The sequence below is a fragment of the Myxine glutinosa genome, chromosome 6 (assembly GCF_964187855.1).
Source record: "Myxine glutinosa chromosome 6, kmMyxGlut1.1, whole genome shotgun sequence".
Lineage (NCBI taxonomy): Eukaryota > Metazoa > Chordata > Myxini > Myxiniformes > Myxinidae > Myxine > Myxine glutinosa.
This window is the reverse complement of record NC_136266.1, coordinates 132,680,653-132,694,276: the sequence shown is the minus strand read 5'-3', so window position 1 is coordinate 132,694,276 and position 13,624 is coordinate 132,680,653. Positions and strand designations below refer to the sequence as shown.

Below are 13,624 nucleotides of genomic sequence, written 5' to 3'. Positions count from 1 at the left end.
TTACCAAAAGACTCCTAAACGGAGAGGCTCACGTGCTTGATATTTGGCATAGACATGGCCATTGAGCCTGGGAAGAACATGGCCGACCGAAAAAAAATTATTTCATAATATTTTTTTACCATATTTTTACCTCAGCGCATTTCAGCGAGGAATATTATGCACGGAATCTGAGGCGGTGGCAGAGCAGCACGCTGATTCGCTCAGAGCGATCACGTGATGTTCCTTGCCGCCATAAACTCACAGCAAGTAGCATAGAATTTAGCATGATTTAGCATGATTTAGCATAGATAGTAGCATGTTTCACATAGATTTTTTTTCAGCGAGGAATATTATGCACGGAATCTGAGGCGGTGGCAGAGCAGCGTGCTGATTCGCTCAGAGCGATCACGTGATGTTCCATTCCCGCCGCCAGACCATCTATATATATATAAAACACAGTTTGTGTGTGTGTAATGTTACCGATAGACTCCTAAACGGAGAGGCTCACGTACTTGATATTTGGCACAGACATGGCCATTGAGCCTGGGAAGGACATGGCCTACCTAAAAATATTTGACGAGATCCATATTTTTTATTCATATTTACCTCAGCGCATTTCAGCGAGGAATATTATACACGGAATCTGACCTGGTGGCAGAGCAGCGCGCTGATTCGCTCAGAGCGATCACGTGATGTTCCATCCCCGCCGCCAGACCATCTATCTATCTATAATTCCAGTAATCTCTGTGTGTGTGTGTGTGTGTGTGTGTGTGTGTGTCTGTGTGTGTGTTTGTTTGTTTGTCTGTGACCGCTGTTTCTCGACAACCACGGGTCCGATATACTTGAAACTTGCCAGGTATATTGCTGGGGACCTGAGGATGTGCCTTTTCAAGGTTTGAAATTAATCGGACAAGTAGTTACCGAGCTATGTCCAAAAAACGATTCAACCAATCAGAGAGCAGCGAGCTATCACGTGTGCCGAACGTGGCGAACAGACTCTGCCTCGGACGGCACATTTGAGAGCGTATTCATTTATTTCACGTTGGAAAACTATGTTGCCGTTAAACTATGTTTTAAAACTAAATAAAACTAATTTGCGATTCATCGTAACTGCGATTTGCGACCTTCCGGACAGTGAAGACTTCACTTCCGACAGCCAATCACAGAACGCGTTGTTGCGAGCCGAGCCGAGCGCGTGCGCCATTACTGTTCGTAATTCGATTTCTTCCGGAGAAAATAATAATTTCTCGATTTCTTATGCGCATTATTTCTCCCAGAGCGAAGGGCGGAAGCGAAGGGCGGAAGCGAAGAGCGTTGTTTTTTTTGTTTACGGGCGTACGGGCGTACGGGCGGGGTAGAGCGTACGGGTAGCGTTTTTTTTTTTTTTTGGCAAGGAACGGGCACCCACGTACGGGCATGCCCTAGTATATATAAAACACAGTTTGTGTGTGTGTAATGTTACCGATAGACTCCTAAACGGAGAGGCTCACGTACTTTATATTTGGCACAGACATGGCCATTGAGCCTGGGAAGGACATGGCCTACCTAAAAATATTTGACGAGATCCATATTTTTTATTCATATTTACCTCAGCGCATTTCAGCGAGGAATATTATCCATGGAATCTGACCTGGTGGCAGAGCAGCACGCTGATTCGCTCAGAGCGATCACGTGATGTTCCATCCCCGCCGCCGCGGAGGCTGGCCCGGAGCGCGGCCTTCATGGAGCGATGAAAGCGCTCGCACAGGCCATTGGCCTGGGGGTGGTAGGCCGTGGTGTGGTGTAGCTTCACCCCGAGCCCTTGCGCCACCGCTCCCCAGAGCTCCGTGGTGAACTGGGGGCCGCGGTCGGACGAGATGTCCGAGGGGGCACCGAACCGGGCAACCCAAGTGGCGATAAAGGCTTGCGCCACCTCAGCCGCAGACGTCGCCGCCAATGGGATGGCCTCCGGCCACCGCGTAGTGCGGTCGACCATGGTGAGGAGGTGGGTGAACCCTCGCGAGGGGGGGCAGAGGTCCCACCAAGTCGACGTGCACGTGGTCGAACCGCCGCTCGGGCACCGTAAACGGGGCCAACGGTGCCTGGGTGTGGCGGTGGACCTTGGCACGCGAGGCACGTCCTGGCCCAGTCGCGGACGTCCTTCCTGAGGCCATGCCAGACGAACTTCGCCCCGACGACTTTCTGGGATGCCTTCGCGCCAGGGTGGGACAGGCCGTGGATGGCGTCGAACACTGGGCGCCGCCAGCCAGCGGGCACGATGGAGTGAGGCTGGCCGAGGGAGACGTCGCATAGGAGGGCCGTGCCCGCGGCGTCGAAGGGCACCTCGGTGACGCAGAGGCCCGTGACGGCGGTCCACAAGGCCTGGACGCTGGGGTCGGCGGTCTGGGCCTCCGCCATCCGGGCATAGTCGACCCCGAGGTGGACCGCGTGCACGACGGATCGGGAAAGGCAATCCGCCACCGGGTTGTCCTTACCCGCCACGTGACGGATGTCCGTCGTGTACTCTGACACAGCAGAGAGGTGGCGCTGCTGCCGTGCCGACCATGGCTCGGTGACCTTGGCCATCGTGAACACAAGGGGCTTGTGGTCAACGAAGGCCGTGAACGGGCGGCCCTCCAGCAGGTGGCGGAAGTGTCGGACCGCCAGGTGGAGCCCGAGCAGCTCGCGGTCAAAGGTGCTGTACCGGCGTTCGTGCAGGCGAAGCTGCCGGCTAAAAAATGCCAGCGTTTGCCAAGCACCACGCACCCATTGCTCGTGCACCGCACCCACCGCGTAGTCTGACTCGTCGGTGGTGAGGGCGATCGGGCGCCGGGTGTGCCAGCATGGTGGCGTCGGCCAGAGCCAGCTTTGCACCCGCGAACGCCATGGCCATCGGCTCCAACCATGCGATGTCACCTTTGCCCGGCTTTCCCCGAAGGGCCTCGTGCAAGGGGCGGAGGAGCCGGGCGACGTGGGGCACGAAGCGGTGGTAAAAGTTTACCATGCCCAGGAACTCCTGGAGCCCCTTGATCGTACGGGGCCGTTGGAAATCCCTGACCGCCTCCACCTTGGCCGGTAAAGGGACAGCCCCGTGCTCGGTGATGCGGTGCCCCAAGAAGTCGATGGTGGCGACGCCGAAACGGCACTTGGCAGGGTTGATGATTAGGCCATGCTGGCCCAGGCGTTCGAAAAGTGTGCGGAGGTGGATTAGGTGCTCCTCCCGGGACGCGCTCGCGACTCGGATGTCATCCAGGTAGACAAACAGGAAAGGTAAGTCGCGCAAGACACTATCCATAAGCCGCTGGAACGCCTGGGCCGCATTCTTCAACCCGAAGGGCATCCGTAGGAATTTGAAGAGGCTGAAAGGGGTGATGACTGCCGTCTTCGGGACGTCGTCCGGTTGGACGGGGACCTGATGGTAGCCCCGGATGAGGTCCACCTTAGAAAACACGGTCGTGTTGGCCAACCGGGCGGAAAAGTCCTGAATGTGTGGGAACGGGTAGCGGTCGGGGGTGGTGGCATCATTGAGCCGGCGGTAGTCCCCGCACGGCCGCCATCCACCGCCGGGCTTCGGCACAATGTGCAGCGGAGAAGCCCAAGCGCTGTTGGAGCGCCGTACGATCCCCAGCCGCTCCAGCATGGCAAACTCCGCTTTCGCCATGGCGAGCTTTGTGGGCTCGAGCCGGCGTGCCCGAGCATAGACCGGCGGCCCGACCGTGGGGATGTGGTGCTCCACCCCGTGTTTAACGGTCACCGCTGAGAAGGTGGGCCGCGTGAGTGCCGGGAAACTGGCGAGGAGGCGGGTAAAGTCGTCCGCTGCCGGAAGCGTGCAAACCAAACTCGCTGGGACGGAACCTTCCAGCAAGCCGCTTGGCAAGCCGCTCGGTGAGCCGCTCAGTGAGCCGCTCAGTGAGCCGCTCAACGAGCTGCTCAGCAAACAAGTGAGCGAGCTAAAGGTTTCGGCCTGGACGAGCCGTCTGCGCTTCACGTCGACCAACAACCCATTCGCACGTAGGAAGTCTGCACCAAGCAATGCCATTGGCACGCTGGCGGTCACGAACGACCATTGAAAGCGCTGCCCTCCGAACCGCAGGGAGAGGCAGCGCTTCCTGAACGTACGGATGTGTGTACCGTTGGCGGCAAGCAACGCGGGGCCCCGGCCCGCGGTTCGCTTGTCGGACGTGGAGGCGGGGATGACGCTTACCTGCGCTCCTGTATCGCAGAGGAAACGGCGCCCGGACAAGGTGTCCGTGATGAATAGGAGGCTGTCGGAATGGCCGACGCTCAGGGCCGCTAACAAGCGCCGGCCCGGTCGTTTCCTGACTTGTCAAACGAGCATGGCGGGCAACACTTCTTAGCCTTGTGGCCGAACCTGGCGTGGAAATAGCACCAGGCTTGCGGCGGCGGGGGCGGCGGCGGCCACGGTGTTCTCGGCGGCGGTGGTGGTGGGCGGGGCGCGGCAGCGGCCACGAGGGACGCTGTAGCTTCTGCCCCGGGATCCACCACGGCAGCACCGTAACTCGACCGCGTGTCGCAAGCCACGAAGAACTTGTCGGCCTCTATGGCCAGGGCGCGGGGTTCCCTTATTTTGGAACCGGCCAGCGCGAGGCGTACCTGTAGAGGTAGCTGGCGTAGGAAAAGCGCCCGGAATAAGAAATCCGGGGCTTGGTGACCCAGCAGCGACAGCATAAAATCCATCCGCACGGATGGTCGTGTGTCACCGATTTCGGGAAGGTCCAGGAGGCGGTCGGCCCGTTCGATCTCCGTGAGGCCGAACGTGGCGATGAGGAGACGTTTGAGCGCCCGTACTTGTGGTCGACCGGCGGGTGCCGCAGGATGGACATGACTCGGGCGGCAGTGCCGGGCCCGAGGGCGGCGACCACGTGGTAGTAACGGGTCTTGTCCGCCGTTATGCCTCGAAGCTGAAATTGCGCTTCGGCCTGCAGGAACCACACGTCGGCCTGTGCTTCCCAAAACTCTAAGAGTTTTACTGCGACGGCGTTGGTGGCCATGGCGCGTTCGGTGGTCCGCGACGGCTGAACCAATCGGGGTCACCAGTGAAGTGTGGTGCTGCGCACACAACTTGCTTGCCAAAGAGGTAGGCCACAACGCGTTTGTTAAAACCAAAAGAGTCTTTATTCCGAAAGCTCGAACTGCAGCACTGAGCGGGCTCGAGCTTAGAGCCTGCATATATGTGCCGGGCCACGCCTAGTCCCCGGGCGTGGCCGATCGGTCGAAGGGCGGGGCATGTACCATTGGTCCCCGCCTGGGCGCTCGCGCCACCCACTGGTGCGCGGAATTATTACCCCTTGTGCCCGCCACAGTATAATAGTTTCGGAGAAGAGAACAAATACCTATTTTGGGAGGTCAAACCTCAAAGCAAACTTACGCACTCACTCACACACTCACTCACTCACTCACTGACTTACCTACGGATACTGCTCGATCGCATAAGCTCACCAGACTAAAGTTCAGGTGAGCTTAATATGTGATAAAATAATTTTGCAGGAAACCAAGTAACCCCACTCGCCACATCATAACCCATCTATAATCTTTTTAATTATAATATTTATGTCTCTTCATTATGTACTGTTTGAACGTCAGTTGCACCCTGACGACATGTATATCTATTAATTATGTACAATTGGAACGTACCTTTTAAACCTTTCGACTCTTTAGACTGTTGATACCCCTTAGGCTTAGACCTTTGAAGACTGAACACCCTTTAGACCCATTAGACATTTACATCCTTTGGACCACTCTTTACCTTTAGACCCTTTGAGTCCCTATCGACTTGAGTCCCATTCATAATGATCGTAATATAGCCGACTTTAGATGCACGATTGGCATTAAGGAGCAGTCGGGTATCAGCTTCCTCCTGGTGACTGAAAGTTTGGAGCATCTGAAAATCATGATGGTGGGCTGGCAGGACAGCCGAGAGGAATGCATAATTTAGCCTTTATGCTGTCGAGTCTGGGTTTGAATTTCAGCCAGGCTAGAAACTGTCATCCTGGTGTTTTGCAGGTCGGACAATGTGCCAATGTGAGTGCCATCCGTCAGATGGGCATTAATTAAACTGGCTGGCCCATCTGCTAGCATTAGTTAGTGGTTCCCACGGCGTCCTTGGTGAAGGGTGAGCTATCGCCGGTGCTCATGCCAAATTCCTTTTTTAACCTACAGGGGGCATCAGTGTATCAGTGTAGTCCATGAGCTGGAGGGGCCCACCTAGTACCCCCCCACCCCCCACCAATCAACGAAAATATATTTTTTTGAAACTTTGAAATGTACTGTTTGAGAAATTATATGTTAACATGTGGTAAATTGGGACTCAGTATGGATTTTGAGAGACTGAAAGTTGCTATTTCCTCTGTTGTGATGGTATATTGGTTATACTGTTATGTTTATATTGTTATGATGGTATATTGGGGGGGGGGGGGGTGCTAGGTGGGGCCCTCTAGCTCATGGACTAGTGGCACAACCGTGCCCCTTCAAGTGATGCTACCCACAACGCTGTGCTGCATATGGAAGAAGAATGCTAATAATATGGCTCGTGGTTTTCATTGCAGTGTGAATAGTTCTAAATTTGCTGTTATATTAGCAGTAATTTTACAAGCGCTTCCTTGTTTCTTCCAACTGACAAATACTTTTTCCACTGCTGAGGGGGCTTTTTTGGAAACCATGGATATTCACAAGCGGGATGCCATTCTTGGACCGTTTGCTTCGTTCAGTACTTTTGATCGATTTGGTCAGTGATGAAGTCGACCCCTTGAATTAATTCCCAATGCTTTGATTTATCATGTAAAATACATCTATGGGCAAGTTCACCAAATATTCCTTTGGGGTTTTGGCATTCTTTGCAGGAGATCCGTTCCATCTATGGCCACTGCTCCTGTACTGGGTGCATTATCGATTGGCTGAGATTTCTAACTGCTAGAGATGTAGTAATTTGGACTTCACAGTTTTAGCAGAGGAAGCATCCACAGATGCCAAAGAGCATGGCAGAAGTGCAAGAGAATACTCGATTTCTTTGCATAAAGCCATAAATCCAAAGTTCTGCTCTGGACACAAACCAGTATCCAAGCAAACAAATCAGTCTTGTCTGCTGTGATTGTCTGTTCTTTGGATTTTGTTTCAAATGCTTTGTTGCTTCAAATCGTTTATGATCCATTGTTCGTTCATTGCTGGAAATACATCCTTCTCCTCATTTGTCAGCCTTTAATTTACAAAGGCCAAAAATGCTTTTTTGCCTTTCACTTTGCCCATGATAATGTTGACTGCTATCTCAATAATTTGATACTGTGACTCCAGATGCCAGATTGCTCCTCTCTGTAGCAATGTAGCATGACCCTCAAATGGGTTTATTCAATTATTCAGTGTCTGTAATACAGGACTTTCAAAATGACTTATCAATGCCAACGGAGCATTTTGCACATGCATTGTTTGTGTTTGCAGTGACTCGGTTCTGCTCGGCCAGGAGCTTTTAACCTGCTGTTGCCAGCATGAAATCCAAGTAAAATTTTCAACATAATTTTCAGCATTTAAACGAAAGAGTGGCAATTTCAAAATAGTTAACTCCAATTGTTGTGTTCCTGGATGCAAATCAGGCTCAAGGAAATATAGGAAATACGAGAAATATGTTGAGTTCCTCTCCTATATAGTTAATGGAAGCGAGCAGGCACACACACACACACACACACACACACACACACACACACACACACACACACACACACACACACACACACACACACCCAATAGATGCAAAAATCTCATATAATTTTTCTTGTGGCTCCAGAAACAAACAACATGTTTATAACAGCCTTCACAGCTCCACTTCCCACTCCCCCTCTCCCCGACATGATTAATAGCGTCGATCATGAGCTCACCTGGAACATAGTTCCGGGGAGCTTATGCCATGGCTCGTCGTCAGTCTGTCAGTCCATAAACACTTGCAACTTCTCCGAAGCCTCTAATGGGATTGTGACGAAACTTGGCACAAATGATATATGGTATGTTGTGACTAAAGTGTGTTCACGGCATTAAAAATATCGAGGTCTAAGGGGTTTTACCGGGGGTCAAAGTGGATCTAGGTTTGACCCCCCACCCCCCACAAAATAGGAATTTGCTTTTTTCTCAGAAACTACACACACGATTTCTATGAAACTTGACCACAACCTTCATCACCCGTGATGTACCAAAGTCTGTTCACGGTATTTAAAAAAATGCCCTTATGGGGGTGTATGGGGGAATTGCCCCCAAAATAGTGTCGTGTGACTACCCTGTAGTGAACAACGCAGGGTGACACGGATGACCAACGAGCTTTACCCCAAGGCGTTCAATCCAAAGATGACGGTGTTCTTTACACGTGAGGGAAAGGAGGATGATGAACTTACCGGGACGGCTTACACCCGGCTTCTTCGCTCCTGGATAAATTAACTCAAACCAACAGCTTCGCGGTTAGGGTGCCGGCTTTGGATCCCAGGATCCTGGGATCGAATCCAGGTCGATCGCTGAATTAACGCCAGGGGGGTTGATTCAGCCTGTCATCCTTCAGATGTCAGCAAATTGAGTACCAGTTCACTGGTAATTCTCTGTGTGCCGCAAGAGGCGACTAACAGGGTTGGCAGCAGGAAGGGCATGCGGCCATAAAACATTGCTTCAAAAAGGGGACCATGGTGCCTGATAAAGGCCAACCCCTCTCTGCAGGGAAAAATGGCCTCTAAAGGTGGTTCTTCTTCTTTTCTTTCAACACAGGATTTACTGTACAAAAATACCGGCTTTATTAAAGAATATGCCGGTAACAAAGAATGCACGATAAAATAAAGTCTGAACTGGAGCGCCCCCGCACAGACTCGAATACAAACAATGGGAAAAATAACTGTGAAAATAAATGCGTTACTTTGTGGGCACTTAGCTCTGAGCAGCTCTTGAACCTCGTCAGGAATCGTCCAGAACCCCCGTGTCCTTGGCGTGAAACCGCTCATTGTCGCGAAGTCTGTGCGTGGGAACAGTCTTGGCGCGCAGCTCACTCTTCCAGCCCAGAGCTCAAAACGGGCAGGCCATGCTCGTCCACTCGATCTCATTCACCAACACCGACGTGCCAAGAAAAAAGAAAATGCGGCTGTGCCTTCAATCCAAACCCCGCGCAAACAGCGCAGGCTATAAACGCGATGTATAAACGAGCAGGCTATAAACGAAACGAATGAAATGTTCACGTGCTTGTCAATGAATTCCCCTCGCGCAGGAGCACTATGAACTCCGACCGCTCGCCGGGAAATCCTGAAGCAGAGCAAGCCGAGAGAGAAACCATGAGCCAAGAAGAAGAAGAAAATGTCTGGACACGACCGTTCGTTATTGAGGCCAGGACTCAAGAGGACGAAGAAGAGGGGAGAGGCCAAGAGTTTTCTATGGAATCCTGAAGCGGAGAGCTTTTCAGCGACTGTTTACCAACAAAGCCAGGACTCAAGAGGGTGAGGAAAAGCCAAGAGGGAAGAGAACTAATGACCTTCGACCGTTCGTTGTCAAATCCCAAAAATTAGAGCCAGCCATGAGAAAATTTCGGGGAGACGACCGCTCCCCACCAAACCCAGAACATGCGAGGGAATCAAGAAGCAAGAAGAGAGAAAATGTCGGGCAGAGCGTTCTTTTATAATCGGGGCTCTGACGTCATCCGTGCCTGCTCCACCAATGCCATAGTCCCATCTTGGCAGTTTTTGCACCAATCTTTCCTGGACCAATCACTGCTCTTCGGGGCGTGGCCCCACGGCCCTGCCTGTGCCCGTGTGCTCACCAAGTCGGTGTTATCAGCGGTAGTACTCGATGTCCTGCTTCTGGTTGGTTTTTATTCAGGGTTATTAATGCGCGATTTCGTGGCTAGGTGTGTGTGCTGCATATGTCATAAGGAACAGAGGAAAAATAAAAGAGGCCATTACATACAGGGGATTTATTACCCATAATCCCTAACTAATTAACATAACCCCACCCCCAATGATGGGAACGAAGATACGAGCTTGCATGACATACGGTCTACCAGATCCCTACTTATGATACATGAGGGTTTCTTCTTCTTCACGACAGTCGGAGCACACTACCTATGCAATTCTACCTGGACTCTGATAAATCACTGCCTACCCCATAAAAACGGAACAATAGGTATTTGCTTTCTTCTCAGAAACTACACATGCAATTTTGATGAAACTTGACCACAACCTTCATCAACCGTGATGTACCAAAGTTTGTTCACTGCATTAAAAAAAAATCTGCCCCTTTGGAGGTGGGGTTGATCCCCAAAATAGGTATTTGTTTTCTTTCTTTGTTTGTTTAAAGTCTTATGATCATGTCGGTATGATTCCACATGCTGCGCTGTCTTCTAGCAACTATTGAAATTGGTTTAAAATACCCTTAGTGGGTGTAGTATACTGTTTATTCTACCAAGTGGGCACCAGGGGTATTGCCCCTATTTTTAGCTGCGTCGAGCAGCTCTATGAGAGGACCGCGTTGTTGTTGTTGTTGGGGTGCCTTTTTGAATAGCACATGCGCATACACTCGGACGTGCGTTGGTATGAGGTAATTTAATGACTGGTCGAATTTGGTAGCGCATATTGCAACGAAAATCCTCATGAATCTACACGTCGCAGCTGGTGACCACACTGTGGACTGTGGTCATTTTTCTCGTTATTTATACGCCTTTCAAACCTTTTTTATTTATACGCCTTTATACGTCTTTTTACTTGTTTACTCTTAAGCCTCTTTTTTATTTATATTCCTTTAAACCTCTTTTTTATTTCTATTCCTTTAAACCTCTTTTTTATTTATATTCCTTTAATCCTCTTTTTTATTTATACGCCTTTAAACCTCTTTTTTATTTATATACCCTTAAACCGCTATTTATTTATATATCTTTAAACCTCTATTTATTTATATACCTTTAAACCTCTATTTATTTGTATACTTTTAAACGTCTATTTATTTGTATACCTTTAAACCTCTTTTTTTATTGATACGCCTTTAAACCTCTTTTAACCTTTTATTCAAATTTTATTATGTACTTGAAGACTAGAGTACACAAATCACTTTCATAATACTTCCAAGAACCTCCAGTTTTGTTGTACTTAAATTTAAATAAAGGTTCAATAGGGTGGTATATAAGGGTGCTGTTTGGGACTGCTTCTGGACTACTTCATTAGCACGAAACTTTTGGATTTTTTTTTAACGATTGTTAAAAATCATTATTTTATTTAAATTGAAGTACAGTGCCACTACGTGGGGTATTGTGTTCTATGAACTCTCCACTTTACATCTGCTTTGCATTATCTCTCAGTATTTCATATAAAAATACCACTTGGTGTCAAATTGCTCAAACTATGCTGGTGCAGCCAATGCTGGCACAGAAAAAGTCAGAAATTGGATGCAATCATAGAGAAACTTCCTGAATGCAGGCAACCAGGAGAAGGAGGGGCCTTTGAACCAGCAAAACGCAATGGGTCCTCATTAGCCCGATCTACTTATTGTCTGTTCGTGACAAAAGGAAATGGGCTGAGAGAGTCGGGGGCAAAATAATGATTCTGGACATCTCGTGTGGTACTTTTCAAAAGGGGAGGCCATCACCAGGCCAATTGCCATATTTATTTGGGCCAAAGTCGGATTATATAAGCTCTGTGCTTTTCACCCTTGGGAAGTGAAAAAAAGAAGCTAGTAGATGCAAATTTTAAGGAGCACTCGGTGTTATTTTTAAAGGATTGATTGGAATATAAATACTTGGAGCATCTTCTTTTTGCAAATTGTACCCATAGCTTCAATATTCATTGCACAAACCGATTTATTGATGTTTGTTCACACTTCTGATGATACAATCGAATCATTTAGAGGCTTGCAATTCGTGGACACCCATTGGGGTGTTCCAGTGGTTAAAGAGACGGAAATGTGCTAATTAAGTGCGGTTATCAACCTTATCATTGACTAACGTGTAGAATCTGTGTTTTGTATGCTAAAATTTAACACATTGCCTTTGCAGGTTCAACTTTAGGGCGACACAATTCCTCTCTTTACATGGCCTTCAAAGCTTCAGAGATTGGTTTGACGATATGGCCTGGTATCCACTGGGCAGACATGTCGGTGAAACGGTAGGATATGCTACCCTCACCTCTCATACTTTTCTTTCATTGTCATTATTTGTGCATCTCGAGTCTTTGGGCAGTGATGTTTTGTGCTATTTTTCAACTAGGTTCTGCCCCACTGATGATGTCATCACGTTCATACTCGATCACCCAGGATCACCTGCATAAGCAGCGCATCAGATTTTCACAACCAGTAATAATTACTTTGCTTATATATTAGATAAAATATGAGACAGCCAATACCAAAGAAGTAGAGAACTCATATCATTCTTATTGAATTCATAATGTCAAAGAACATAGAAAGCATTGAAGCCCCAAACTTTAAAAAAAAAAAAAAAAAAGGTGTGACAAAATATATATTCTTTTTAATAGTCCCCCTATTTTTGTGTACTCCTCTACAGGTCTATCCTGGCCTTATGCTAACAGCCACAAGTGTTCAGAGTATCTTGTCCTGGCTTGGCCTACCCATATCTCTCAGTAACATCTGCATTTTCTTGCCACCTGCCTTCGCTGCCCTTACGGCTCTGGTCTCGGGCCTTCTGACTCATGAACTCTGGGGTCCGACTGCTGGCCTTATTGCCACTTGCCTTGTGGCACTAGTTCCAGGCCACATTTCCCGCTCAACGGCTGGCTCATATGACAACGAAGCTGTGGCTCTGTGTGGCCTGCAACTGACAAGTTACTTGTGGGTGGGTGAGGACTTGGAGCTCTTAGGGATGGTTTATTCTCTATTATAGAGAGGATGACATGTATCAAGATGTCCCCTGTTTTCAGATATCACCTACATTATGCATTTTAGTTATAATTGAAATTAAGAATCTCATGCCTAGTTGCTTGAAACATCTTGAGTGGCTCTTCATACATGTTACAGGTCAGGTCGGTGAAAACGGGATCTATGTATTGGGCCACTCTCTGCAGTTTCTCCTACGTTTACCTGGTATGATATCTGTTGTCAGTCCTGGAGTTTTTGAAACTTGGAGAACAAGTTCCTTAAAAATAAACATTTGAGACTTGAAGATCGAGTCTCGAGTTACATAATTTTAAAAAGTCTTCGAAGCCAATCTGACTCGCATCTTCTCTGTGCCTCACAGTTTCTCTCTCACATTGCATTGTATCCCATTGCATATTGTATAGTTATATTAAATGTGTGATCAAATTTCCAATTAATCAAAAATAATATCAAGTTGCACTTTTATAGACATGAGTGTTAAAGTGGAACGCAAATTCAATTTTTTTTTTCTGAAAACCATTGAAAATAATTAATCATTGTCTGATTTGGAAGGGAAAAAATTTGCATTTTTTTTGCCAATCACAGTGATGGAAAAAGCCCTAAAATGTCGATTTTCCATTTCGCCATTGACGGCACACATATAACCCACCTTGATACTAATGGCGGTTTACATGGAGAAACTGTGTGTGTGTGTGTGTGTGTGTGTGTGTGTGTGTGTGTGTGTGTGTGTGTGTGTGTGTGTGTGTGTGTGTGTGTGTGTGTGTGTGTGTGCTTCTAAGGCGAAATCTAGATCGACATTTCTGCCTTTGTCTATTTGTGA

General features: G+C 48.6%; 1 protein-coding gene across 2 annotated transcripts in view; it reads left to right on the top strand.

Annotated features, from left to right (window-relative positions):
- Positions 1-13,624, top strand: part of LOC137430317 (dolichyl-diphosphooligosaccharide--protein glycosyltransferase subunit STT3B) — a 90,980-nt gene that overhangs the window by 8,775 nt on the left and 68,581 nt on the right. Inside the window, exons 2-4 of one of the 2 annotated variants that reach the window (XM_068121099.2) lie at positions 11,972-12,080; positions 12,476-12,763; positions 12,946-13,011. In XM_068121099.2, coding sequence (XP_067977200.2) covers positions 11,972-12,080; positions 12,476-12,763; positions 12,946-13,011 — 463 coding nt within the window. The remainder of the gene's footprint in view (positions 1-11,971; positions 12,081-12,475; positions 12,764-12,945; positions 13,012-13,624) is intronic. The other variant, XM_068121100.2, reaches the window with a different exon arrangement.